The sequence below is a fragment of the Nomascus leucogenys genome, chromosome 21, assembly GCF_006542625.1.
Source record: "Nomascus leucogenys isolate Asia chromosome 21, Asia_NLE_v1, whole genome shotgun sequence".
NCBI classification, from domain to species: domain Eukaryota; kingdom Metazoa; phylum Chordata; class Mammalia; order Primates; family Hylobatidae; genus Nomascus; species Nomascus leucogenys.
The window spans coordinates 7,494,783-7,521,062 of NC_044401.1; the positions used below are offsets into that span (position 1 = coordinate 7,494,783).

The 26,280-nt window shown below is 39.8% G+C and overlaps 1 protein-coding gene and 1 pseudogene across 2 annotated transcripts in view; both read right to left on the reverse strand.

Annotated features, from left to right (window-relative positions):
* GRAMD1C (GRAM domain containing 1C) overlaps positions 1 to 26,280 on the reverse strand; it is a 113,077-nt gene that overhangs the window by 45,025 nt on the left and 41,772 nt on the right. The window contains exons 5-7 of the mRNA XM_003261826.4: positions 25,729 to 25,824; positions 19,219 to 19,299; positions 957 to 1,072 (exon numbers count right to left, since the gene is read on the reverse strand). Coding sequence (XP_003261874.2) covers positions 957 to 1,072; positions 19,219 to 19,299; positions 25,729 to 25,824 — 293 coding nt within the window. The remainder of the gene's footprint in view (positions 1 to 956; positions 1,073 to 19,218; positions 19,300 to 25,728; positions 25,825 to 26,280) is intronic.
* Positions 15,976 to 17,064, reverse strand: LOC101178528 (annotated as a pseudogene). Its single transcript, XR_001114380.2, has one exon. The product of XR_001114380.2 is annotated as a CTD nuclear envelope phosphatase 1 pseudogene (transcript).

A 26,280-nucleotide genomic window follows, 5' to 3' on the forward strand; every position in this document is an offset into this window, starting at 1 on the left:
TTCACTTCATGTAAAGTGTACAATTCAGTGGGTTACAGAGTTGGGCAACCATCACCACTGACTAATTGTAGAACATTGTCATCACCCCAACAAAGAAACGCTGTCCCCACTTGCAGTCACTCCCCATTCTCCCTTCCTATCAGCTCCTGGCAACTACCATCTACTTTCTGTCTCTATAAATTTACCAATTCTAGACTCCACTTCACATACATGGAATCATGCAATATATGGCCTTTTGTGACTGGCTTTTTTCACTCAGCATAATGTTTGCTATAGAATTTTAATGTATTCTCCTTAATTGTTTTTATGGCTAACAGCCTCAATTTCCATTAGACATAATGCACTTTTACTTGTAGAGGTTAATAAAAATGTCCACTCTCCTAAATGAATCCTCATCAGTCAAAAATAGTCCCTCTGTACTCTTAATTTCTTTATCACATTATCTGTTACTCTGTTATGGCTCTTACCATTACCTACCTTGTACTACAATTATTTGCATTCCACCATAGGCTATATGCTCCTTCCATTAATGTATTCAATATTTATGGAGTGCCAACAACATGCTAAGCACTATGTTAGGGAATTTCTGAGGAAAAATCATATTATTGTATCCTTCAAAACACCTACCATATAATTTACTTTGCTGTCATCTATAAACTCAGAGATTTCACTAGGTACTTCTCCAGATCCTTAATAAACAGGCTTACTAAAACCAGACTTTTATAAGTATACCCTAAGTGACATAGCTAACATTTCCTTATATATCTCATATGTGCTTTACCTATTTAGCAAACTATTCTCTGTCCCCACCTTTCACCCCATTCCACCACAGAGAACAGAGGGGCAAATGGCAGCCAAAGATAAATTACTAGAAATTCAGAATTAGTCTAATGTAAAATAATTCTGCTTTGATTAATAATTGATAAAATTTGACATTTCAAAACATTTTGCTGTACCTTGGCTGCACATTCTCAATCGACAGTGACAAGTTTTCCATCTCCTCAGCATTTAAACCTAGCTCAGTGCCATAGTTCTGCTGGAGCAGTTGCCAGAATTCTTGTCTAGTCAGGCTCTAAAATGACAGAAAAATTACACTGAGCATTGGAAAATATAAAATATAATATCACAGTGATTCAAAACATGAGTTTTGAAGTCAAAATGACCTGTTGTGCAAAGACTAGATATGTGGCTTTGGTAGTTATTTGACCTTTCTGTACCTCCATTTTCCATACCTAGAAAAATGGGTTAATAAAAGCTATCTGACAAGAGTTCACAAAAGGAATAGATAAAATGATTTTAAAGTACATATTATAATAACTACTGTAAATGGGAGGTTAAAAATGTTTTAAATTTTCTTTCTGTAAAATAATTTGTTCAGGCCAGGCGCAGTGGCTCACACCTGTAATCCCAGCACTTTGGGAGGCTGAGGAGGGCAGATCACGAGGTCAAGAGATCGAGACCATCCTGGCCAACATGGTGAAACCTGGTCTCCACTAAAAAAGAAAAAAAAAAAATACAAAATTTGGCTGGGCGTGGTGGTGCACACTTATAGTCCCAGCTACTCAGGAGGCTGAGGCAGGAGAATCGATTGAACCTGGTAGGCGGAGGTTGCAGTGAGCCAAGATTGTGCCACTGCACTCCAGCCTGGGTGACAGAGCAAGACTCCATCTCAAACTAATAATAATAATAATAATTTGTTCATGCTTTCTGGTAATTACTGATCTGCAGTTTGTTTGCTTGTTTTTGAGACGGAGTCTCACTGTGCCACCCAGGCTGGAGTGCAGTGGTGCGATCTCAGCTCACTGCAACCTTCACTTCCCAGGTTCAAGCGATTCTCCTACCTCACTCAGCCTCCCGAGTGGTTGGGATTACAGGTGTGCACCACCACACCCAGTTAATTTTTGTATTTTTAGTAGAGATGGGGTTTCACCATGTTGGCCAGGCTGGTCTGGAACTCCTGACCTCAAGTGATCCACCCTCCTCGGCCTCCCAAAATGCTGGTATTATAGACGTGAGCCACGGTGCCTAGCCTCTGATCTTCAGTTTAGTTCTGCAATCTAACCAGTCTACCATGACCACTGAATCACTGTTCAGTCCTGTCAGCTCAGAACCTGTCCTCTTAATCCATAATGTATCTGAATATTTTAACCACTTTAAAATCTTATATATCAATAAATTTTAAATTAATTTTTCTAATATATAAAAGGCAACAGTCTGGACTTCAGAATATTTCCTTCGATTTATCTTTAATAAAGTCCAGCTTGTTCTTTCTTTGTAGGCAGCATATCTATTTTGAAATCATCAAATACAACAAACTCACACATTACCTAGCAAAACAAAAACAGTATTATTATGATTTAGGACAATGGCCTCCAGTTGAAAAATAAAATTAAATAACAATATTATGATAACCAATGGTCTGATGTCTAAAAACATTACAGATAGTTAATTACATGCTTAAGCAACGTGTAAAGAAGTAGCATAACACTTGAAGCAATTGTTAGTAAGATAATCTCTCTCATTCATTCAACAGATATTTATTTAGTACCTAACAAATGTGCATTACTGCACTAGATGCTAAGGAGAATAAACATAAAAACATAATGTAGAAGTTAAGCTCCTGGCCCTCAAACAACTTATAATATAGTTGAAGAGACATGGGATGTTCTTAAGTTATATGACAAGATATAATATGATCATGCACTAAAGTACTGGTAGAGTCAACATGATATGAAAGTCTAAAGGAAGGAAATAGGACTGTGGATTAGTGTGATCAGATAAAGCTTCACATTGGAGAGTGTTTTCAGCTGAACTAAAGGAAGAACATAGGGGAATGGAGAAATGGGAAAAGTTGAAGAGACGGAACCCAACTAAAAATACAGAATAAATACGTGAACATAAGTAACATTTGTTTTGAAGTCAGTAGTCTATCAGCCTAACCGAAGTAAAAATTTTAAGTTGAGAAATAGTAGAGATAAATATAGACTTGATGGGGCCAAAACACAGATGCCTTGAATTCCTCCCCAATGTTCCCTACAACAAATACCACTTCCTTTTTCTTCTTCCTTTCTTCTTCTCTGTCTAGTAACTATGGCATCTTTGTTTGTTATGTTATACTAGATGACCTTCATTACATTTCATAGACCTTCAAAGATATTAAGAACAAAATGTCTGCACTTTAGACCACTAGTTCCCAATCTGCTGTGCCCAGATTACCAGGATTCCACAAGAGCAGATGATGAAAATTCAGATATTATCATCAGATATTATTATCAGATAATATTTCAAAAAGTCAAAAATATCCAATTAGTTATCTAAAACAAAGCTATTCAAGTTAAGTGAAATGGCAAGCCTCTGTTTTGAGCTGAACTATATTAACCTACAATGGAAAACACAGGCTGATAAATTCTCACTGGAAATAATATATATCTAACAAGTAGTGATGTTTTAATATTTATTATTTAATGTATACCCCTTATTTGGTAGACAAAGTCTTGGAAGCACAGTGTCCACAGAAAAAAACATAAAAAGGACCATTAGTGGTAGAGAAAATTAAGAAACCACTGTCCTTGATATTAAAGGAACATACACATTTATTTTCTGACTTTCACTCCAAATGAGTCATTTGTGAACTTTTTTTCACAATAATAACTCACACTACTAATTAACTCATTCTTCCAAAGAAATTATCTTTGAAATATTTTAGTGTTATACTAGGATGGTTAACTTTATAATAAGAAGCAAGCAATATTTCAATATACTTATGTAAGATTAATCTTTTATAAAAACTTTTCTCAAATAATAGATATCAAACTATTCCAAAGGCAGACTAAAGCAAAAAGATAAACCAATGATGAATACTCAGGCAGCTTCCTAACAGCAAAAGAAATGAAACTTATTAGTAAAATAATAACAACAAAAATGTAATTTTATTTGACTACATAAATGTTTTAAATATTGTATTAAATACTAGCAGGAAGTTAATAGCAGGGTAATTCGCAATATACTTTTCAAGCTAGTAATTTTATATATATATATATATAACAGGTTAATGGAAGACAAAATAGAACTCATTTAATTCACCATCTTGTAGATTTGCCAATTTGTTAAAAATGTCGTTTTCTACAAAGTTGTCCAGTTTTCATAAAAATGCGGTTATTTACAGCCATGTTGAACATTCAAACATTCAAACATATGCCCAGCCTGATATTCATAATTCTTTCAATAATCAGCAGCAAAAACAATCTACCTTAGCAGTCTTCAAAAACAACTTAAATTTTAAACACAAGCTGACCACCCACCTGCAAACCAAGGAGAGTCTCTCCCTTTCAGCCTACAGAGTAGTTTAACAAAATAAAGATGAACCAAGCAGCAATCAGATAAGGCTCAAAAGTCAGAAGATCAATTTCTGGCCCAGAAAGCTGTGTATTCTAAGTATGTTGCCGTCTCTATGCACAGCAGAGCTCCAAATATTTAATGACAACTATGTAAAAATAATTACTGCTTAAATCTCTCAATTTTGCTATGAGAAGCTTTTCTAATGTAGTTTAAAGCACATTATCTGCCACTTCCTGGTTGTAGTACCAGCACTCTTTCCAAGGTTGCAGGTCAGAATGCAGAATTGGAAGTTATACCTCACTCTACAGGTTCCTAAGCCACTCCTACAAGAAGAAGATAGGTAAACAGGGTTTTATTAAAGGGACAGTTCCTAATTTTCTCTGTTCTACGCACAGATTAGAAAAAACAAAATTAAAGTAAAAATATCTTGCTTATGCTAAATTGATGTAAAACAGCTACTGCAATATTATTTTAATCTCATCTTTAAAATTAACTATATTACAGGTTAACTTTTCTTCTCCATGCTAGTAATTTCTAGGCAATTCTGGGAATGTCATGATTACTTCTTCATATACCACTTCTCCAGTACTGATGTAGTAGTCCTGTCAGACTCTTGCATTAATCCTCTACGACAACCAAAGATTGTATCTCTGAGTGCTGTAAATGTAACGTAAGGAAATAGCAGGAAGAGCCAGCTGTTCAGGTGGAACAATTCTGCTAAGCACCCAGCACATCTCTCATCACTGAAAGGTTTAAGGCAACATTTTGATTACTCAGTAATTCTTTTCTTTGAAAATATTTCTGACTTTGGTGTATTTAGAATAATTCCCTGGCAGTGATCTGGACTATAATAAACAGTACAGTTTCATCTACTAATTCCTATTTATTTCTCAGAAGAAAATTTTTCTTCTAAATAAAGAATCAAAATTTGCCCTAATTTCTACCTAGTCATTCCATTTAATTTAGTGATGCGTGTAAACAGATCGAAGGCTACTTGATGAACTCCAAGGATCAACCTTTTGAGGGATGCTAAAATCTCATCATTTTATAATGGCAGAATGAGGCAGAGTAGAGTGATGCTGAAAATACTACTCATTCAAATGAGGAAAGCCCACTATGGGGGCAGCTTCCACTGTCTAAAAGGCAGTGCTTTTAGCCTATTATGGTAGTTCTCATTGACTAAAATTGTAGCCAAATATATTTACGATAGTGAACAAATAGCTATGAGAAAAATATACATTAACTGTACCACAATTTGATATTTATACACATTTTTGCTAAATATAAAAATCCTTATACCAAACCACTGCCATGTAGGGCAGAGCTAAATTTAGTAGGCTTCAGAGGGAAAAACAGAACCTAGAACTGAGCCTCAGGAAAGCCCAACACACAAGGAGAAAATAGAGGAGTGGCCAGCAAAAAAAGATTCAGGGAAACACCAGAAAGGTAAGAGAAGATTCCAGAAAGAATGTCATGAAAGGCAAGGGAAGAAAGTATTTCAAAATGGAGGGAGTATACAGTGGTATCAAACGCTGCCGAAAGGTCAAGTAAGATGAGCACAGGATGAACACATGTATGTCAAATGCAAGCATCCAGAGGAATGATGCAGCTTGCCAAACCAGTTCCCCATCACTTGAGCATGTGTGTATCATGAGACTGAGGCAGGGAGAGGAGATACAGTGGGGAAAGAGGAAGCAGCCAGGTCAAGAAGAGCCTTGTACGCCATGCCAAAGAATATGGATTTTACATTGTCAAAATATCAAAAGCCACCCAGTTGTTTCATATAGAAAAGTAACCAGTTCAGAATTATGATTTTAAAAGACATGATTTTAAAACACTACTATTTGACATCAACCTCAAAGACAGATCAGGTGTTAAAAAGAGATTAGAGGACATTGGTAATGGTTCAAGCTAGAAATGATGATGACCTCGGTGACCAACTAGACATGGCTGGCTGGCAAAGAGGCAAGAAACAGGATACATCCAGGTTTCTGGCTTGGGTGACTGGGTAGAAGGCGGTGTGGCTCACTGACCAAGGGAAAATAGGTAGAGGAGTTCCGACAACCAAGAAGGTAAAAAAGAGGGAATGATATAATACAAACACTTCTATACTGCCATGCTATTACATAGCAAACGTGACAAATAGTTACCAATTTCACATTCATTTTTTTTCCAGGTAGGTCTGAATGTTGCATTTATTAGATTGATAGCACTACCGGAAAACTTTTGGAATTCCAGTAACTCCAAAAGGAATGATCTTCAGAGAGTGACATAAGGAAGAACAAGGGGATTTGATAATGTTGTGCAGGCTAAAGGAGAAAGCTGGATGACACTCCTCCAAAAGGTCTCAGTGGCTGACATCAGCTTTGTAAACTGACCACTATTTAGAGAAAAGCCTCAGAGCTGTCACTATTCTAGAGTTGGCTCAGGGAGGCCAACTTAAATAAGCCACACTCACAAGCTGATACTAGCTCAGTTGGAAATACACTAATGCACAGTGGGGAAGATTCCTTTCTGGACATCAGAAATCTTTTCTTCTATCGCCCAGAACACCTGAATACCTTGGAAGTCAGATTAGAAATCAGAACGTGGCACAACAAGCATGGAATCAGAGCAAAAGTAGACAGCTTTAAGGGACAATTTACTGTGACCTTGGTGGGGCATGATGATTCATCTCTGTCCCATCTCCATACGGTTCTCTACTGATGAGTCTGCCTCTGCAACTCTACTTTTCTGTCCTAAGTTCTTGGCCTAAGTCTGACCAAGTCCTCTTCAGACCGATATATTCTTTCTTTTTATACACTGATACTTTCAATCAACTGTTTTAAATCCTTTTTCCCCAACACACCTGAGGAATAGCACACCCTTCTGTGTCAACCTTCTAGTTAGTGATTCCCAAAATAGAAGCTAGAGTGACATGTATCAGAATTTAGACAGCATACATCTGTATACATTTAAAAAGCTCCCCTCATTACTTTACCCCTGAATCTAACATATGCTATCTTCTTCTGCTATTTGGGAGTAAGATGAAAAGCCATTCTGTCTCTTTAAGCCTTAAAATTCAAAATAAGTACAGATTTCTGCTCTATTAGACTCTGGATTGAAATATTCACTTTCAGAATATACTCTTAAATTTCCAAGGAGAGCTAGCTTCCCCATAGCCCCCATGTGCTGGCAAGAGAGACCACTATTACCTTGCTAAGATAAAAACAGTACAGGCCAGGCGTGGTGGCTCACGTCTGTAATCCCAGCACTTTGGGGGGCCAAGGCAGGCGGATCACCTGAAGTCAGGCGTTCGAGACCAGCCTGGCCAACATGGTGAAACTCCGCCTCTATGAAAAATACAAAAATTAGCTGGGTGTGGTGGCAAGCACCTGTAATCCCAGCTACTCAGGAGGCTGAGGCAGGAGAATCGCTTGAACCTAGGAGGCGGAGGTTGCAGTGAGCCGAGATCATGCCATTCCACTCCAGCCTGGGCGACAGAGCAAGACTCTGTTTCAAAAAAAAAAAAAAAGCAACAGTACAAAAGTAAATTTTCTGCATACATCCTGCCTATATTACTAATATCTGTAATCCTACATGCAATAAATACAAGAATATCAATAGGAATATGAAATAATTAATTGAGCCTTAATTTAAAAAATCTTTTAAATTTTAACCCTTGTTACTACTGATAACCTTACATATGAACCCTATTTTCTTAGTAATTCAAGTATATAGAAAATAACATTTCTTTTGGCAACTGAGGATGCTTTAGTGTTTCAAGATAATCATTTGTTCTCACTGTACATATTGAAGGTTAAAGAAATTGAATTAAATATACATTGAATTTAGGGTGTGCCCTGAATGCTGTTTCTGAAATATTTCAGAAATGTCTGTGTTTTCCCCCTATCCTTTGCCTTTTCCTTGAACTAAGAGAATTTATAATATCTCGTTAACAGTAGTAATTATTTGGACTCCAAATCATTGAAGTTCTACCAAATTGAGTCATTCAAAAAGTATTTATTGAGCATCTGTTACACATAATGTATAATTTATTGTCCAAACTGGCACACTTTTGAGAGTAAGAGAAGCGCAATGTTTACTTTGACAAAGGCCTAAACCCAGACAGTTCCAGACTGTACTTGGTAAACCAAACTGTATACCAAACCAGCTATGTGGTAAAGACTGAACTTGTCAGTGGACATCCAACAGTGAACAAGACAGACATGGTCCTTGTCTTCAAGGGATTTATAGTTAAGCAAGGAGAACAGAAATAGAACAAAGAATTCTAACTGTAATGCATATTATAGAAATACAAAACGTTATAGGAAACGAAAAGAATGAACCTGACTTCAGGTTTATTAATGAGAACTAGAGTGGAGAATAAGAGGGTCACAATTTCCTGGCAGAAAGAACATTTGAAGACCTACTAAAAAAAAAAAAAAAAAAAAAAAAACAGCAGAACATCTAAGATGACAAGAATGAGAGGGTATATTAAGATGTGGGTGGAGAGGTGGGAAGGGTCTTGATTATGTGGTCCCTATAGAGATTTTTAGATTTTTATTCCAAGGGCAATGGGTATTAAGCAGGAAGCAAAAATAAGCAAGCTTTTTTTTAAAAAAAAGATAACTTTGGCTGTAGTACTGTTCAGGGTTCGACAAACTGTTTCTGTAAAGGGCCATATAGTAAATATTTTAGGCTTTTTGGGCCATATGGTCTCTGTCACAACTACTCAACTCCGCTGTTGTAGTGTGAAAGGCAGCCATAGAAATACATAAACAAATGAGCATGGCTGTGTTCCAATAAAACTTTATTTATGGACACTGAAATTTGAATTTCATATAATTGCCACATGTCATGAAATATTATTCTTTTGATTTTTTTCAGCCATTTAAAAATGTAAAACTAGTCATTGTGTGCAGACCATACAAAAACAAAGCAGGACTGTGCTTGGCTCTGGTATAGAACACGGATGGGGGCTGGCACAAATGAAGAAAAAGAGCTGAGGAGTGGAGTGGGAAGGGCCTAAAACTTATCTTGAACTATGACTGCACAGTTCTTTACAAAGACCAAGAAAACATCAATTGTTTGTATTAAAGAATGGTGCTGCCATTGTCCTCTGGCCCCACAAATCCCCAGATATTCAATGTTCTGTATAGAGAATGGGAGCTAAACTCACAGACTGCAAACTAAGCTGAAGTGCTATAAATTATGTCACGAATGATTGTAGTGACAATTTAAACTCATGTCTAAACATGGATGACTTAAGTTTCGCCAGGTCAAATATTAGAAATAAACTGTCCTTTCTGGAGCAATGTATCAAAGTAGTTTTTTATTTTTATTTTGTTTTGTTTTGAGATGGAGTCTTGCTCTGTTGCCCAGGCTGGAGTGCAGTGGCACCATCTCAGCTCACTGCAACCTCCACCTCCCAGGTTCAAGCGATTCTCCTGCCTCAGCCTCCCGAGTAGCTGGGACTACAAGTGCTGCCACCACACGCAGCTGATTTTTGTATTTTTAGTAGAGACAGGGTTTCACCACGTTGGCCAGGCTGGTCTCAAACTCCTAACCTCAGGTGATCAGCCCACCTCAGCCTCCCAAAGTGCTAGGATTACAGGCGTGAGCACTGCGCCTGGCCCAAAGTAGTCTTATGAAAAGAAAAAGATGGTTCTTTTAAAAACATTCTTTTTCAAAGACAACATATTTGGCTCCAAGTCTTTCAGTCTTGTGGATTTATTTTACTGGAAAAATAAATAAAACAAATGCACACAAACATAATTTTACTATCATTTTATAGTACTTTAATAAAAAATCTACTTTCTAGATTAATTTGCTTGTTTAAAGGCCTTCTCATGCAAGAAGTAAGCAGAAGAAACACATAATTACTTTTACTTAGATTCCACAATTACATGCAACACAAATATAATATTCTGAACTTAATTTTTCTTTTTTGAGAAAGCGTCTCACTCTATCAACCAGGCTGGAGTGCAGTGTCACGGTCACAGCTCACTGCAGCCTCAACCTCCTGGGCTCAAGTGATCCTACTACCTCAGCCTTCTGTGTAGCTGGGACTACAGGCATGCACCACCACACCTAGCTCATTTTTTTTAACTTTTTTTTTTTTAGAAATGGGGTCTCTCTATGTTGCCCAGGCTGGTCTTGAAGTGGCCTCAAGCAATCCTCCCACCTCAGCCTCCCGAAGTGCTGGGATTACAAGCATGAGTCACCATGCTTGGCCAAAAATATTTTTAATATATATCAAATGTATTATTCAAATTACTTATAAAGTTTTTTAATAGAATTTTGTAGTTATGCTATAAATTTTATGAGGGTTTATCTTTTTTTAAGAGTATTACACAAGATCAAGAAATCTAACCAATGTGGCTTTATGACTTTAAAAAACTAAAAGGGAACTGAGGCTTACAAAATTACAGGTAACACCAAGACTATACCTAGCATTGTGCCTGGCACCTAATACTGCATAAATGGGAGCTGCTGTTATTGTTATTATAGATATTAACATGGTAAAAATTGTTCTGGTTGAATTCTACAGTGCTTAAAATTCCATTTAGGATAGTTTTGAAACTGAGATCTCACCTTCAAGTTCTGTGTAATGGTTAATACATAATATACGCTTAAACATTTTTGTCTTCTTGTAGAGCAGAAACAGACACCATTCTGTTTATTAAAATGAGAATACAGTGTCCACTTGAAATAGAGTTGCATATTCAACATTAAAGATAACCAAATGATCCAAATATTTAAAAGGTATAACTACTGTGAAGATAGTGATACCTCCGTGTGTATACATTAGAAACACAGATAATATCAGGATCTTTTCAAAGTGGGTAAATTTTACTTTCAGCCAGTAAATGCAGTGTTTCTTGGCTATGGTGGGTGGCCTCCAGTATCCTGGAATTCCCTTTCTTCTTCTCATTTCAGAGAGCTTTCTTCTTCATTAAAGTGAAGAACTCAGTTTCTCCCTTGGCTCATCTGTAAACCTGAACTTTATCACTTCCCTGGAGATATTTGTTTTTATAAGGACATATCCCAACTCACATGTGTGTGATAAGCACGAATGTGATTTTGAAAGGACATTCGATACAGTATATAACCAAGCATAGGCTGTGATAAGTCGCTGGTGCCTTGCTAGAATGAGAATGCACCTCATGGATTCTGAGCACTCACCAAGTTGGTATTTAGGGGTGGGATAGCCAGGTCCCTATGGCAACACTGGAGTTTTCAGCCAGTGCTAGAATAGAGCACCCCACGGTAATGACAATGAATCTGAAAGTGACCGGCCTGCAGTGGGTGAAGGAGGCTTCCTTGCCAAAGTGCAACCTGGAAGGGCAGTGTAGAGCTGAGTTGAGAGCAGCACGCAGCTATGCATTGCCCCACGCCCTTGCAGTAGATGCCGTGTGCTGTAGGACCTGCTGCCCGTGGACCTGTCCTGTGAGCATCACCCAGGACAGGAGCAAGGGCATGTGGCTCTGGTGAAGCAGGACACCCAAACACCCAGAGACATTCAGCAGGGGCTTGGACTTGGGGCTTCCAAGCTAGTCACTTCTATTCCCTTACCATGGGTCAGAGAGACTGGGCTTGGCAAGCCCCCTCACCCACACCTGCTTTTCTCCTCTGCCCCCTCCCCATCTCAGACTTTAGGCTACTTCTCCAAGGGTCCCCACTCCAGCAAAGTGAAAGCATTTGAGTTGGGCACTGCTTAGGAACAGCCTGTCCTCAGCCATTGAGTTCAAAAGGCCATTCAACATAAAGAGCTCTGGAGGCCAAAATGTGTCCACTTCAGGGAGGTGCTTAGCTGGGGAGTAGGGAGGAGAGGAGGCTAAGTTCCCACTTGCCAGCTTCAAAGAAAGAACCTTTCTTGGCTGGACGGAGGCTCACACCAGTAATCCCAGTACTTTAGGAGGCCGAGGCAGGCAGATCACCTGAAGTCGGGAGTTCAAGACCAGCCTGACCAACATGGAGAAACCCTGTCTCTACTAAAAATACAAAATTAGCCGAGCATGGTGGCGCATGCCTGTAATCCCAGCTACTTGGGACGCTGAGGCAGGAGAATCACTTGAACCTAGGAGACAGAGGTTGTGGTGAGCCAAGATCGCCATTGCACTCTAGCCTGGGCAATAAGAGCAAAACTCCATCTCGAAAAAAAAAAACAAACAGGCTTCTTATCCACGGGAAATCTCTACTGTTCCCCTTAAACCACTTCTTTTAATAGCAGCTTTACTGTGCTATAATTCACATACCAGAAAATTCATCCCTCTACGTGTACAATTCAGGCGGTTTTCACATATCCCAAGTTAAACAACCATCACTGCTAATTTCAGGACATGTTGTCAACCCAGAAAGATACCTGACTCCATCAGCTGTCACTTCTCATTACTCCCTCCTCCTGGCAATAACTTTACTATTTCTATTTCTATGAACTTGCCTATTCTAAACATTTCATAAGAACAGAATCCTACAGCATGTGTTCTTTTGTGACTGGCGTCTTTCACTTAGCATTATGTTTTCAAGGCTCATCCACGTTGTAGCATGTATCAGTACTTCACTACATTTTATTACTGAATGATATTCTATTGTGTGGATATACTTTTTTTTTAGATGGAGTTTTGCTCTTACTGCCCAGGCTGGAGTGCAATGGCACGATTTCGGCTCACTGCAATCTCTGCCTCCCGGGTTCAAGTGATTCTCCTGCTTCAGCCTCCTGAGTAGCTGGGATTACAGGCATGTGCCACCATGCCCGGCTAATTTGTATTTTTAGGATAGATGGGGTTTCCTCCATATTGGTCAGGCTGGTCTCGAACTCCCAACCTCAGGTGACCTGTCCACCTCAGCCTCCCAAAGTCTGGGATGACAGGCATGAGCCACCACACCAGGCCATACATTTTATTTATACATTAATCACTTGATGGACATTTGGATTGTTTCTACTTTTTGGCTATTATGAATAATAAATGCTGCTATGAACGTTGGGGTACAAGTTTTTGTAAGAACAGATCTATGGTAAACATTTTGAGGAGCTGCCAAACTGTTTTTCAAAGCGGCTGCATCATTTTACAATCTTTCCAACAATGCACTTGAGGGATCCACTTTCTCCACATCCTCAACAGCATTTGCATTTAAAAAAAATTTTTTTTCAGCTTTACTGAAGTATAATTAACAAATAGGAATGGTACATATTTAAGGTATACAACTTGATGTTTTGATATGCATATACATTGTGGTCGCCACAATCAGGTTAATTAACATATCCATTACCTCATATAGTTATCATTTGCTTGCCTTCTTTCTTTTTTGTACTGGTGAAAAAACTTAAGATCTACTCTCCTAGCAAATTTCAAGTATACAACACAGTATTGTTAACTGTATCGGCATGGTGCACATTTGATCTCCAGTACTCATTCATCTTGCATAAATGAAACTTTGTATCCTTTAACCAACATCTCCCCATTTCTTCCTACTCCTGCCAACTACCACTTTACTCTCTGCTTTGAGTTCAACTTGTATAAATTCTACTTGATAATGGTATATAACCTTTTTATATGTTGCTGGATTTGGTTTGCTAATATTTTGTTGAGGATTTTTGTGTCATTGTTCATAAGGGATACTGGTCCAGAGTTTTCTTGTGGTGATGTCTGGTTTTGGTATCAAGGTAATACTGTACTCATAGATCAAGTTGTGAAGTGTTCCCTCTATTTTTAGAATACTGGGTGAAGGACTGGTGTTAATTCTACTGTAAACAGTTCGTTCACCAATGACGCCATCTGGGCCTGGGCTTTTCTTTGTGGTAGGTTCTTTACCATTAATTCAATCTCTTTTCTTGTTATAGGTCTATTCAAATTCTCTATTTCTACTTGAGTCAGTTTTTGCAGTTTGTGACTTTCTAAGTACTTATCCATTTCATTTAGGGTAAATAATTTGTTGGCATACAATTATTCATAATATTTCCTTATAATTTTCTTATTTTTATAAGGTTAGTAGTATCGTCACCACTTTCAGTCCTGAATTTTACAGTTTTAATCTTCTTTTTTTCTTGGTTGATCTAGCTAAAGGTTTGTCAATTTTCTTTTTTATTTTTTTTATTTTTTGGAGACGGAATCTCGCACTTTCACCTAGGCTGGAGTGCAGTGGTGTGATCTTGGCTCACTGCAAGCTCCACCTCCCAGGTTCATGCCATTCTCCTGCCTCAGCCTCCCGTGTAGCTGGGACTACAGGCGCCCGCCACCATGCCCAGCTAATTTTTTGTATTTTTAGTAGAGACAGAGTTTCACCATGTTAGCCAGGATGGTCTCGATCTCCTGACCTCGTGACCCACCCACCTCGGCCTCCCAAAGTGCTAGGATTACAGGCATGAGCCATGGCGCCCAGCCTCATTTTTTATAAAGAAGCAACTTTTGGGCTGGGTGCAGTGGTTCACACCTATAATCCCAGCACTTTGGGAGGCCAAGGTGGGTGAAACACCTGAGGTCAGGAGTTAGCGGCCAGCCTGACCAATATGGTGAAACCCCACCTCTACTAAAAATACCAAAAATTAGCTGGGCATGGTGGCGGGTGCCTGTAGTCCCAGCTACTTGGGAGGCTGAGGCAGGAGAATCGCTTGCACCTGTGAGAGAGAGGTTGTGGTGAGCTGAGATCGCGCCACCACTGCACTCCAGCCTGGGCGACAGAGTGAGACTCCATCTCAAAAAAAAACAAAAAGGCCGGGAGCGGTGGCTCATGCCTGTAATCCCAGCACTTTGGGAGGCCAAGGCAGGCGGATCACGAGATCAGGAGATCGAGACCATCCTGGCCAATATGGTGAAACCCCATCTCTACTAAAAATACAAAAATTAGCTGGGCATGGTGGCGCATGCCTATAATCCCAGCTACTCGGGAGGCTGAGGCAGGAGAATCCCTTGAACCAGGGAGTTGGAGGTTGCAGTGAGCCGAGATCGGGCCACAGCACTCTAGCCTGGTCACAGAGCGAGACTCCATCTCAAAAAAAAAAAAGAAACAACTTTTGGTTCTGTTGTCTATTTTTCTATTCTTTATTTCATTCATTTCTGTTATAATCTTTATTATTTCCTTGCTTCTTCTTGCTTTGCATTTAGTTTGCTGTCCTTTTTCTAATTTCCTTTTTTTTTTTTTCAAAGTTATAATGCATGGTTTAAAAGAGAGGAAAGGAAAAAGGACACAAAGCTGGTTACAGGTCTGAGGGAGTCTAAGGAGAGAAAAATAGAAGGAGAGTAAAGGGGGAACAAATTTAGGGAAAATCCAGTGGCCCAAAATCCCAGTATCCACCCACAGCCCAGCCCCTGGAGCAGGAATGAAGAATTAGATCAGTTTTGTACAAGAGTTTTTTAAAAAAATCAAATCACAACAAAGTTGACTTGGCTTCTCTTTGAGCCTCCTGGATCACCGTATGTCTGTCACTCTGGCCAGTCCTGCCTCTTCACAAACGCTGATTCGGCTCTCCTGGGCTTCCGCCCGTGTCCCAATCTGGGGTTTCCATGCAGTGTGAACACGAAGTTAAGAGTGAGGCTGCTTCAGAGCCCCCGGCCTATGTGTCCATCCAGACTCCAGGTGGAGTGTAGGGCTCCCAGGGCAGAGAGGGGTGGGAGGGGCAGACCTTGCCCAGGCAGTCCTCACATTGGTCAGTGCATCAGACGGCATCCCAAGAGCTCGCCCTCCCTGTCCCCCCTACTCCAACTCAGGTGGAGGGGGAGCAGCTGTCACCAGAGCCGATGTTGGTGAAGGTTTCGGCTCAGCACGGACCGAACATCAGCGGTGAACCTGAGGGCATCCAGCATCGGGAGCAGGTTGAGAAGGGCTATGTCACTGGGGTCACTGAACCAGGATTTGATGGGGATGGCATTGTCTGGATGGCTCCTGTAAGCCCCTGGGGAGTTATCCAGGATCACAATGCTGGAGAGGTCACTGTGGACCACAGAGAGGTCCTTGATTTAGCTGCCCAACTCCAAAGCGCAGTGCTGTCTGTAGTATCTCCTCTTAAGAATGCTTCTGCTATTGTCCAGTTTACCTGCCACAGCAGAGCCATAGATCTCCATGCTTGCCGTAAACACGACCAGCTCGTACCACTGGCTCACCACTTCCAGGAAGAAATCCACACGAGGCCTCTTATGTACAAAAAACCGGACAGGATGTTTGTCCATTACCACCTTGAGGATGAAGTCAGGAGGCGTACCAGGCCGGACTGTGGGCCTCAGGACCCCATCATGGTGGGAGTGAATAAGTGTTTCATCCAGATCCAGCACCAGGATCTTCCACTTCACCTGGGCTAGCCGATTCCGGGACACAGGAGATAACGGGAGGATATCATATCGAACAGTTTGGTACTGAATTACCATACGGATCTGCCTCCGCAAAAGGTAAATGAAGAAGCTCCAGAGCTTGGCGGCGAAGGCCACGAAAGTGCGCAGCCCCAGCAGACACTGCGTCCACATCATCCCGATGACCCCAGCACCACCGGCCCCGGGGCCTCCGCGGTCCAGCTCCGCCAGCCCCCCGGGGGGCAGCCCCCCGCCGCCGGGAGGGGGAACGGGGGCCCCGAGTGGCAGAGAGGGGCACGGAGCGCGCGGCTGCAGAGAGGGGCACGGAGCGCGCGGCTCAGCAAGCCACCCCTGGCGAGGGGAAAGCCCAGCGGAACGGGGAGCTGGGGGACAGGGGTGGGCAGCCCGCGGGGGCCCACAGGGGCTGGGAGTGGCACCGACGGCTTCGGGGAGTTTGCGGGCCGAGACACGTCGGGCTAGGATGGGGTCCTCCGAGACCAGGAGGGAAGGGGAAGGATAATTAGGGGAGGGGGCTGTGGGGGAGGGGGATAGGGAAAAGGGAGGAAGGGAAAAGGGAGGGGGAGGGGAAGAGGGGGGAAGCGGAGAGTGGCCCGCTGCGCCTTTAATTTTTTTTTTGAGATGGAGTCTTGCTCTGTCGCCCAGGCTGGAGTGCCGTGGCGTGATCTCGGCTCACTGCAAGCTCCGCCTCCCGGGTTCATGCCTTTCTTCTCCTGCCTCAGCCTCCCAAGTAGCTGGGACTACAGGTGCCCGCCACCACGCCCGGCTAATTTTTTGTATTTTTAGTAGAGATGGGGTTTCACCATAACACATGTTAGCCAGGATGGTCTCGATCTCCTGACCTTGTGATCTGCCCGCCTTGGCCTACCAAAGTGCTGGGATTACAGGCGTGAGCCACCGCACCCGGCCTCTAATTTCTTAAGGCAGAAATATAGGTTATTGATTCACTATCATTCTTTTTTAATATAGATGTTTACAGTTATAAATTTCCTTCTAAATACTGCTTTAGCTGCATCCCATAGGTTTTGGTATATTTTGTTTTTGTTTTCCTCTAACTCAAAGTATTTGCTAATTTCCCTCATGATTTCTTCTTTCACCCATTGGTTATTTACAAGTATTCTGTTTAATTTCCACTTTTTGTGAATTTTCCAAATGTCCTTCTGTTATTTATTTCTAATTTCATGCCATTGTGCTCAGAGAACGTATTTAGTATTATTTCAGTACTGTTAAATGTACTGACACTTGTTTTATAACCTAGCATATCGTCTATTCTGGAGAATGTTTCATGTGCACGTGAAAAGGATATATATATATTCTGCTACTGTTTGGTGGAGTGCATCATAGATGTCTTTTAGTTAGTCTATAGTGGTGTTCAAGTCTTACATTTCCTTGTTGGTCTTCTGTCTAGTTGTTCTATCATTGAAAGTGGGGTATTGAATTCTCCAACATTTTTTGCTAATTATATATTAAATAAATAGAGATGGCGTTTCGCCATGTTACCCAGGCTGGCCCTGAACTCCTGGACTCAAGCTATCCGCCTGCCTCAGTCTCCCAAAGTGCTGGGATTACAGGCATGAGCCACCCCACACAGCCCCAAGTTTTACTGTTGAATTGTCTGTTTCCCTTCAATTCTGCCAACTTTTGCTTTGTATATTTTGGGGCTCTGTACAAGGTCTATATATGTTTATGATTGTTATGAATTCCAGATGAATTGACCCTTTATTCTTCCTTGTCTCTAATAATTTTTGTCTTAAAGTCTATTTTGTCTGATATTACTACATTCACTTCTGTTTTGGTTACTGTTTGCATGGTGTATCACATTTCTTCCTTTTACTTTCAATCTATTTGTGCCTTTGAATCTAATTTGTCTCTTATATACAGCATATAAGATGGATCATGGTTGTTGTTTTTTTTTTTTTTTTTTTGAAACAGGATCTCACTCTGTCACCTGGGCTGGAGTGCCGTGGCACGATCACGGCTCACCACAGCCTCAACCTCCCGGGCTCAGGTGATCCTCCCACTTCAGCCTCCCAAGTAGCTGGGACTACAGGTAAGCATCACCATACCCAGCTAATTTTTGTATTTTTTGTAGAGACAGGGTTTTGCCGTGTTACCCAGACAATCCACTCACCTCAGACTCCCAAAGTGCTAAGATTACAGGTATGAGACACTGTGCCTGGCTTGGTTCATGTATTTTTTCATTCTGCCTATCTCTGCCTTTTGGTTGCAGTGTTTAATCCACTTATGTTTAATGGCTATTTTGCTGTTTGTTTTCTATATGTCCTGTGTCATCTTTGTCCCTGTGCACCACCATTACTGCCTTCCTATGTGTTAAAAACATATTTTCTAGTGTATCATTTTAATTCCTTTGCTTTTTTTTTATTTTTTATTTTTATTTATTTTCTTGGTGATTATCCTGGGGATTATAATTAACATCTCAACTTGTAACTATAGATCTTGCTTTGATTGAAGTTTCTACTTAGAATTTCAATTATCTAGTCAAATTTAGTTATGAAAAATAAGAAGGAGCTCTTCAATTCACAAATACACTAGGAGGTTCTTAAAATAAGCAACTGCCTCTAGTATGAACACTTACCTTATCTAATAATACATTCTGCCACAACCTAAAGATACTGAGGTAACTTCTATCCCTGGCACCGAAAGATGTGAAGAAAAACTGCAAAGAAAAATAATAGGACAATTTTAGTGTCATGGAAAATAAGAGAAGATTATCTGTCATGAAGGTCTATGCGGACTTGCTTATGGTTAAAACAAACTAGTAGGTCAACACTGCCTACTTTGTATACTATTTTTATTTTTATTTAACTTCTTGTTATAATAGAAGAAACACAGGTACTTGCTATATGAACAAGGTGTCTTTACAAATTGTATCTTCCAATAAACACAATTTTGTCAGTATTTACTAGCAATGGGGACTTGAAATAGGTAGCTATTTATGTTTATCAGTTTAACTGTGGAAATCAATCTAAATAAAATTATGAAAAAATGAAAACTTTATTTTATTCTGAACCTTGCAAAGAGATATGAATTGGCTGCCACTTGAGCCAAGTATACACAAAGGAATAAGAAAAAAATACATGTGGACTTTAGAGATAGATTTAAGGATCTTAATTTTTAATTATATCAGTTTTCCTGGTCTTCTAAAAACTCCAGAAATACCTCTCTCTGCTAATTATAAAGTACCCATGCTAACACTGCACTTTTCTTTGAATGCTATAAGAGAAAAGTAGCATGTTTCAATCTATAATTCTACATTTTTATTTAAATGATTTTTGCAAAGTCATATTTTAAAATAGGCTTTTATAAGAATATGCAATAAGACAGCACTACATACAGTCTTCTCAGTGTTTTATCTCTTCCAATTCCCTAGTTAATGACCTTTCATGGCTCAGCAGTTATCCTTAAGAAGGAGAAAGCTCAGTTCTATGCTGGATTAAGTTATTTTATTAAGTAAAATATCAAACAAATAATATTTAGGATGCTAATGCTTTTCATAGAAAGACTTTAGAGTGCTATTTTCTAATTCATTAAATTGAAACTTTGCTATACATTATTCATAAAGCAAAACTTTTTACAAAGAAGATATATGCAGGATCTCTTCCAAATAGAATTATATATATAATATGTGATCTAACAATCAATAATTGCTGTTCCCTATTCCCTTTTCTTAGGCCAAATTGTTTTGCCTAATTATAATAACCTTACAACCCTGTGTTCAGATATATAGATTTTAAAAATCTCCTAGTCTATCTCATTTTCACCACTGTGTTATGCTTGCTAATTCCCACTTCTTGTACTATATAGCTTAGTATTAACTTTATCCACTCTCATGCACAACTACCACATTCCCAACTCCTTAAAACGCCCAACTTTCTGGATAATCTACATAAATTACTACCTTTCTTTTATTCCTTGCTAGATATCCAACTTCAAAAACATATTAATAAATCTTGATTTGGCTGGGCATGGTGGCTCATGCCTGTAATCCCAGCATTTCGGGAGGCCGAGGTGGGTGGATCACCTGAGGTCAGGAGCTCAAGGCCAGCCTGGCCAACATGGTGAAACCCGATCCCTACTAAAAATACAAAAATTAGCCTGGCATGGTGGTGGCATATGCCTGTAGTCCCAGCTTCTTGGGAGGCTGAGGCTGGAGAATCGTTTGAACCCGGGAGGCGGAGGTTGCAGTGAGCTAAGATCGCACCACTGCACTCCAGCCTGGGCGACAGAGCGAGACTCCATCTCAGACAAAAATAATAAATAAATTAATTAAATTAAATAAATCTTGATTCAATAATAGCCTTCTTATGAGTTTGGGAAGAGTTCTGGATAATGATACCTCTAAGTCGCTGGGGCATAGAACATATTCTAGAACCCAAAACAACTAAAATTGCTATGATTAGCCTTCCTTTAGTCATAGAGTACATAAAAGGGGTGAATATTTAGTAGTACAGAATTTTTTACCATGATGATGAAAAAATGAAATCATTGAGTTAACATAGGAGGAAGCTAAGACCAGAGTCTCTGCAATTAAGTGAACTGGGTTCACATTCTTGTTCTATCACCTATTGTTAGTACTGTGAATTGGCTCACTTTTCTTTTCTTTAGTTTTCTCATCTGCAAAATGAGAATAATTATCATAGTGGATCTTTATAAGAATTAAATATGAAAATATATGTAAAGAGCTTAAAGCAGTGTCTAGATAACAGTAAGTGTTCAGTAAATGCTGACTTATTGTCATTATTAAAATTTAAATGCTTGATCCTGAAATTCCAATACATATGTGAGAAACAGTCACACATGAGCATAAGAGGGCATGGTCAGGCTGTTCACTGCAGCACTGTTTGTAATAACAAAATATTAGAAAGAAACTAATTGTAAAGGAAATCACGGTATATCCATTCTATACAGCATTTTTTAAAAAAGAGGTGGGTCTATCTACACGTGCAGACCTACAACTACAAGAGATAATGTTTTTTTTAAAAAAAGGAGAGCCAATGAACAACACATGTAAGATTACATTTACTTTTTTTAAAAAAGAGCAAAACTATACATTTATATATGCATACCTGTATGTAAATACAAAGAAAGGAAGTCTGAAAAGATATATACCAAACTGACAGCATTTGCCTCTAGAAAGAAAATGGAATTGGGGATTATGGGTATGGAATGAAGATGTTAGTTTTGAAACTGTTTGATGATTTTGTTAAAAAAATGAAAAGGCATATTATGTATTAATTGTAAAACTAAGAATATTTAAGTCTTCCTCTTTCCTTCCTAAACAGTTCAGCCCTAAAGCTATTGGTGGAAAAGAGATGAGTAGGCATCCACACTAGGAGTGTGGCAGGCAAGAGAGGTTAAAAAAGTAGCCTAAAGCAGAGGGTTAAAACCAGATAAGAATGAAGAGGCCAGCCGGGCGCAGTGGTTCATGCCAGTAATCCCGACACTTTGGGCGGCTGAGGCAGGCAGATCACCTGAGCTCAGGAGTTCAAGACCAGCCTGGCCAACATGGTGAAACCCCGTCTCTACTAAAAATACAAAAATTAGCCAGGCGTGGTGGCAGGCACCTGTAATCTGAGCTACTTGGGAGGCTGAGGCAGGAGAATTGCTTGAACCCGGGAGGTGGAGGTTGCAGTGAGCCGAGATCATGCCATTGCACTCCAGCCTGGTTGAAAAGAGTGAAACTCTGTCTCTCAAAAAAAAAAAAAAAAAAAAAAAAAGGAAGAGGTCATCCCCTGTGTGGAGTGTCAGAGCCCAAATGAGTAAGGGCCTCCACATATGTGGATGACGTGGAGAACTGTATTAGAACAAGAATGGGGTGAAAAAAGTATGGAGGAGGAGCACGAGTCAGAGCTCAAGGAGGGTGACCACATAAAGGGGTAGCTTTGTGTGTGGTGTCAAGTGTCAAAGACCAAACATGGTGAAGAGTGGCCACAAATGAGCATGCCCCACAATGACATGTCAGAACCAGAGCAGGTGAGGGCAGCATAGTGTTACAGAGCTCAGGAAGGTGGTCTTGTGCTGGAGTATCAGAGCCTGAGCAGGGTGGGGACAGCAACCACACATAGTGACAAACTGGCACAAGCAGGGAACAAAGCGTGTCCCTGTAGAGGGCAATCTGGCAGAGGGTAAAGCAACTTGGCATGGAGTATCAGCCTAAGCAGGATAAAGAGAGTCGGTTGGTTGGTTTGTTGGTTTTTGAGACGGAGTCTCACTCTGTCGCCCAGGCTGGAGTGCAGTGGCACGGTCTTGGCTCACTGCAACCTCCACCTCCCGGGTTCAAGCGATTCTTCTGCCTCTGCCTCCTGAATAGCTGGGATTACAGGTGCACACCACCATGCCCAGCTAATTTTTGTATTTTTAGTAGAGACGGGGTTTCACCATATTGGCCAGGCTGGTCTTGAACTCCCGACCTCATGATCCGCCCACCTCAGCCTCCCAAAGTGCTGGGATTACAGGTGTGAGCCACTGCACCCGGCCGAGAATTTTTACACGATGAGAGCATCTGTGTCATGGTGTGATGGGCAGCAACCTGATTCTAAGTGTCAGAAACCAACTCAGGCAATGAGGCATCCATGTGGGACAGAGGTGGCAGTGGACATGAAGATTGGTTATACAAAGGCCCAGTGGTCAAATAAGTAACTATATTAAGGATAATGGGAGCCTGGTTTCTCACAGCCAGGGAAGGGAGTTACAAATATGGAAAGGAAGAAAACAAAAATAAACTCTGTGGTGTTAGATGGGACTTGGAGGTCCTGATGTGAATTTATGTTTTAGATGGATGGATGGATAGATGGATAAATAGATGTATAAGTGAGTGTATATATGTGTATGCATTATGCATATGTGTGTGTGATTATATACATTTAATGTACACCATTATTATGCCCCCTTAAAGGGTTTGAAAATAGTGATACCCCTCCCCCAACCCCATAGCAATGAACACACTGGCTTCTTTCAGTTTCTCCTAAAAGAAACTAGGACTCCTTGGAGAAGTGGTTGATCCCAGGGCTGGGGGAGGGAAAGCCTGAAACATCTTGGGCCAAAAAAATAGGTAAATGCTCAAACACACTGAGAATACTCAAAAGGATACTAGAGCCAGCTTGAAGGGGCTCCCACTGGCCAAATTTGGGACAATGTGAGCACCAAAATAAATAATGATAGTAATGGCTTATAATTCATTGAATAAGATAAGAAATCACCAGTTCATACTGACATAAGTAAATGAATGAATAAATTCAAAGTATGGTAAGAATGGTATATCTGCATAGTTTCAAAATACCTTTCCCCAGGCCGGGCGCAGTGGCTCACGCCTGTAATCCCAGCACTTTGGGAAGCCAAGGTGAGCGGATCGCCTGAGGTCAGGAGTTCAAGACCAGCCTGACCCAGTTCTACTAAAAATACAAAAAAAATAAGCTGGGCATGGTGGCGCATGCCTGTAATCTCAGCTACCTGGGAGGCTGAGGCAGGGGAACCGCTTGAACCCAGGAGGCGGAGGTTGCGGTAAGCGAAGATTGCACCACTGCACTTGAGCCTGGTCAATAAAAACAAAACTCCGTCTCTGAAAAAAAAAACCTTTCCCCAAAATACTTATTACTACAAAGGAAAATAGATTATAGTAAAGTCTGCAGACACCACCTTAATCGAATGTTCAAAGTAAATATCACCAGTAATGGTAGAAGTTAAAATCATGTGCCATCTGATAGGATGCAGTGGTGAGAGCAGAGCGTCATTTCCATGTATTTCTTCCAAAATTACACAACCTAAATTTAATCACAAGGGAACATCAGACAAACACAAATTGAGGGATATCCTACAAAATAACTGACCTGTAATCTTTAAAAGTATCAAGGACATAAAAGTCAAGAAAAGACTAAGAAGCTCTTCCAGGAAATTAAAGAGCATGATAACTAAATGTAATGTGTAATCCTGAACTGAGTCTGTTTGCTATAAAGGATATTATTGGGATAGTTATGGAAATTGAATGGGATCTAAGAACTGAATAGCGGTAACAGATCAGTGTTAATTTTTTGATGTTGAATTATATTGTGGTTATATAGAAAAATGTCTTTGCTGGAAGTACATGCCAGAATATCTAAGGTGATGGAGGATCAAGGTGAGAATTTATTCTCAATTAGTGCAGGAGCAAAAGCTCTTTGTACTGCATTTGGAAGTGTTCTGTAGGGATAAGACTGTTTAAAAATAAAAATAGCCAGGCTCAGTGGTGCACACTAGAAGTCCGAGCTACTTGGGAAGCTAAGGTTGGAGGATCGCATGACCCCAAATGCTCGAGGCTAGCCTGTGCAACATGGCAAGACCCCGTCTCTAAAAAAAGAATAAGATAAAATTTAAAGTGAATTTAGAAGAATCTCCACAAGATTAAAAGGTATAATTACAAAGATTTAATATCACAGTACTAATTCTCTCTCCCCTCCTCCCCCAAAACTCTCCCTGTCTCTTTTTCTCCCTCCCTACTTCTCCTTTTTTTCTCTTTCCTTTTTTTTCTTTCTTTCCTTCCTCTCCTTCTTTCTTCTTTTTCTTTCTCATCACTACACTTCTAATGTCTCTCACACAGGGCCCTAACTGATTTTACAGGTGGTTAAGAAATATTCTTGATATATCCCCACTAAGAAATGGCAGATATTGTAGGTGAATAAAAATTATGTCAGTTAAAGATAATTGCCATTTTTTAAAAAAAGAATACAGTGGTTAGTGTTTATGTGTATGCTATCCAAATCTCTGTTCACCAGGAGCATTTTTTATTAGTTGCTATTGTGCAGTTATTACTGACTGAAAAATACTCGTAGGATTATTAGAGTATTTAGAAATAAGGATATTGTGCTAATGTTACCCTGCCTAGAAATGAAAAATATGAATGAAAGTTATCTGTAAACTATAAAGTACAAAAAATGTCAGCAGTCATTTAAAGTTAACCACTAATATAACTACATACAGAATTCTAGTATTAAACATATGTGTATCAGATATTCCTAACTCCAGGAAGAACTGCCTAATTTCCCAACACTGACGGTGAGTATGAGGCAGATTTTCTTCACATTATGTAATATAACAAAGAAAAGTTTTTCACCTTTTCACTTTCTGTAACTATCTGGATAGCATTTGGGATGAGTCGAGCAGTTTTCTCCTTGGTCATGAAAGTTATATTCTTTAAAGCAATAGAAATCTAAACACACAAAAGAATTTTTTAATGTATTTTTCAGAAACATACACAATACAAAATGCCAAGTATCCCATCAATCTAATCCAGAATATTCAACTCTGCAGTTGAATATTCTTCAGGTTTTTCAACCTGAAGGAGTTAACAAGTACATGCTTGTATTCTCTGAGAAAAACAGGGTAAGCAGTTTGCCCTGCAGTATTCTCCCCCAACAACTCCTCTATCTAACATTAGTACAAAGTTTGAAAAGACATGTGGGTGTTCATGTTCCACATTAACAAACAAACAAAAATCAGACAGTCTGTCAGTTAAGACATGGCTTTGGCAGCCATTAAGATACATGTTCGAGCTTTTTTTTCAATTAAAATATCTTTCTCTAACTATACTGGAGCTCAATGTATTAAATCAGAAAAATATATTATACACTTATATATACAACACGTTTGTATTTACATGCACACT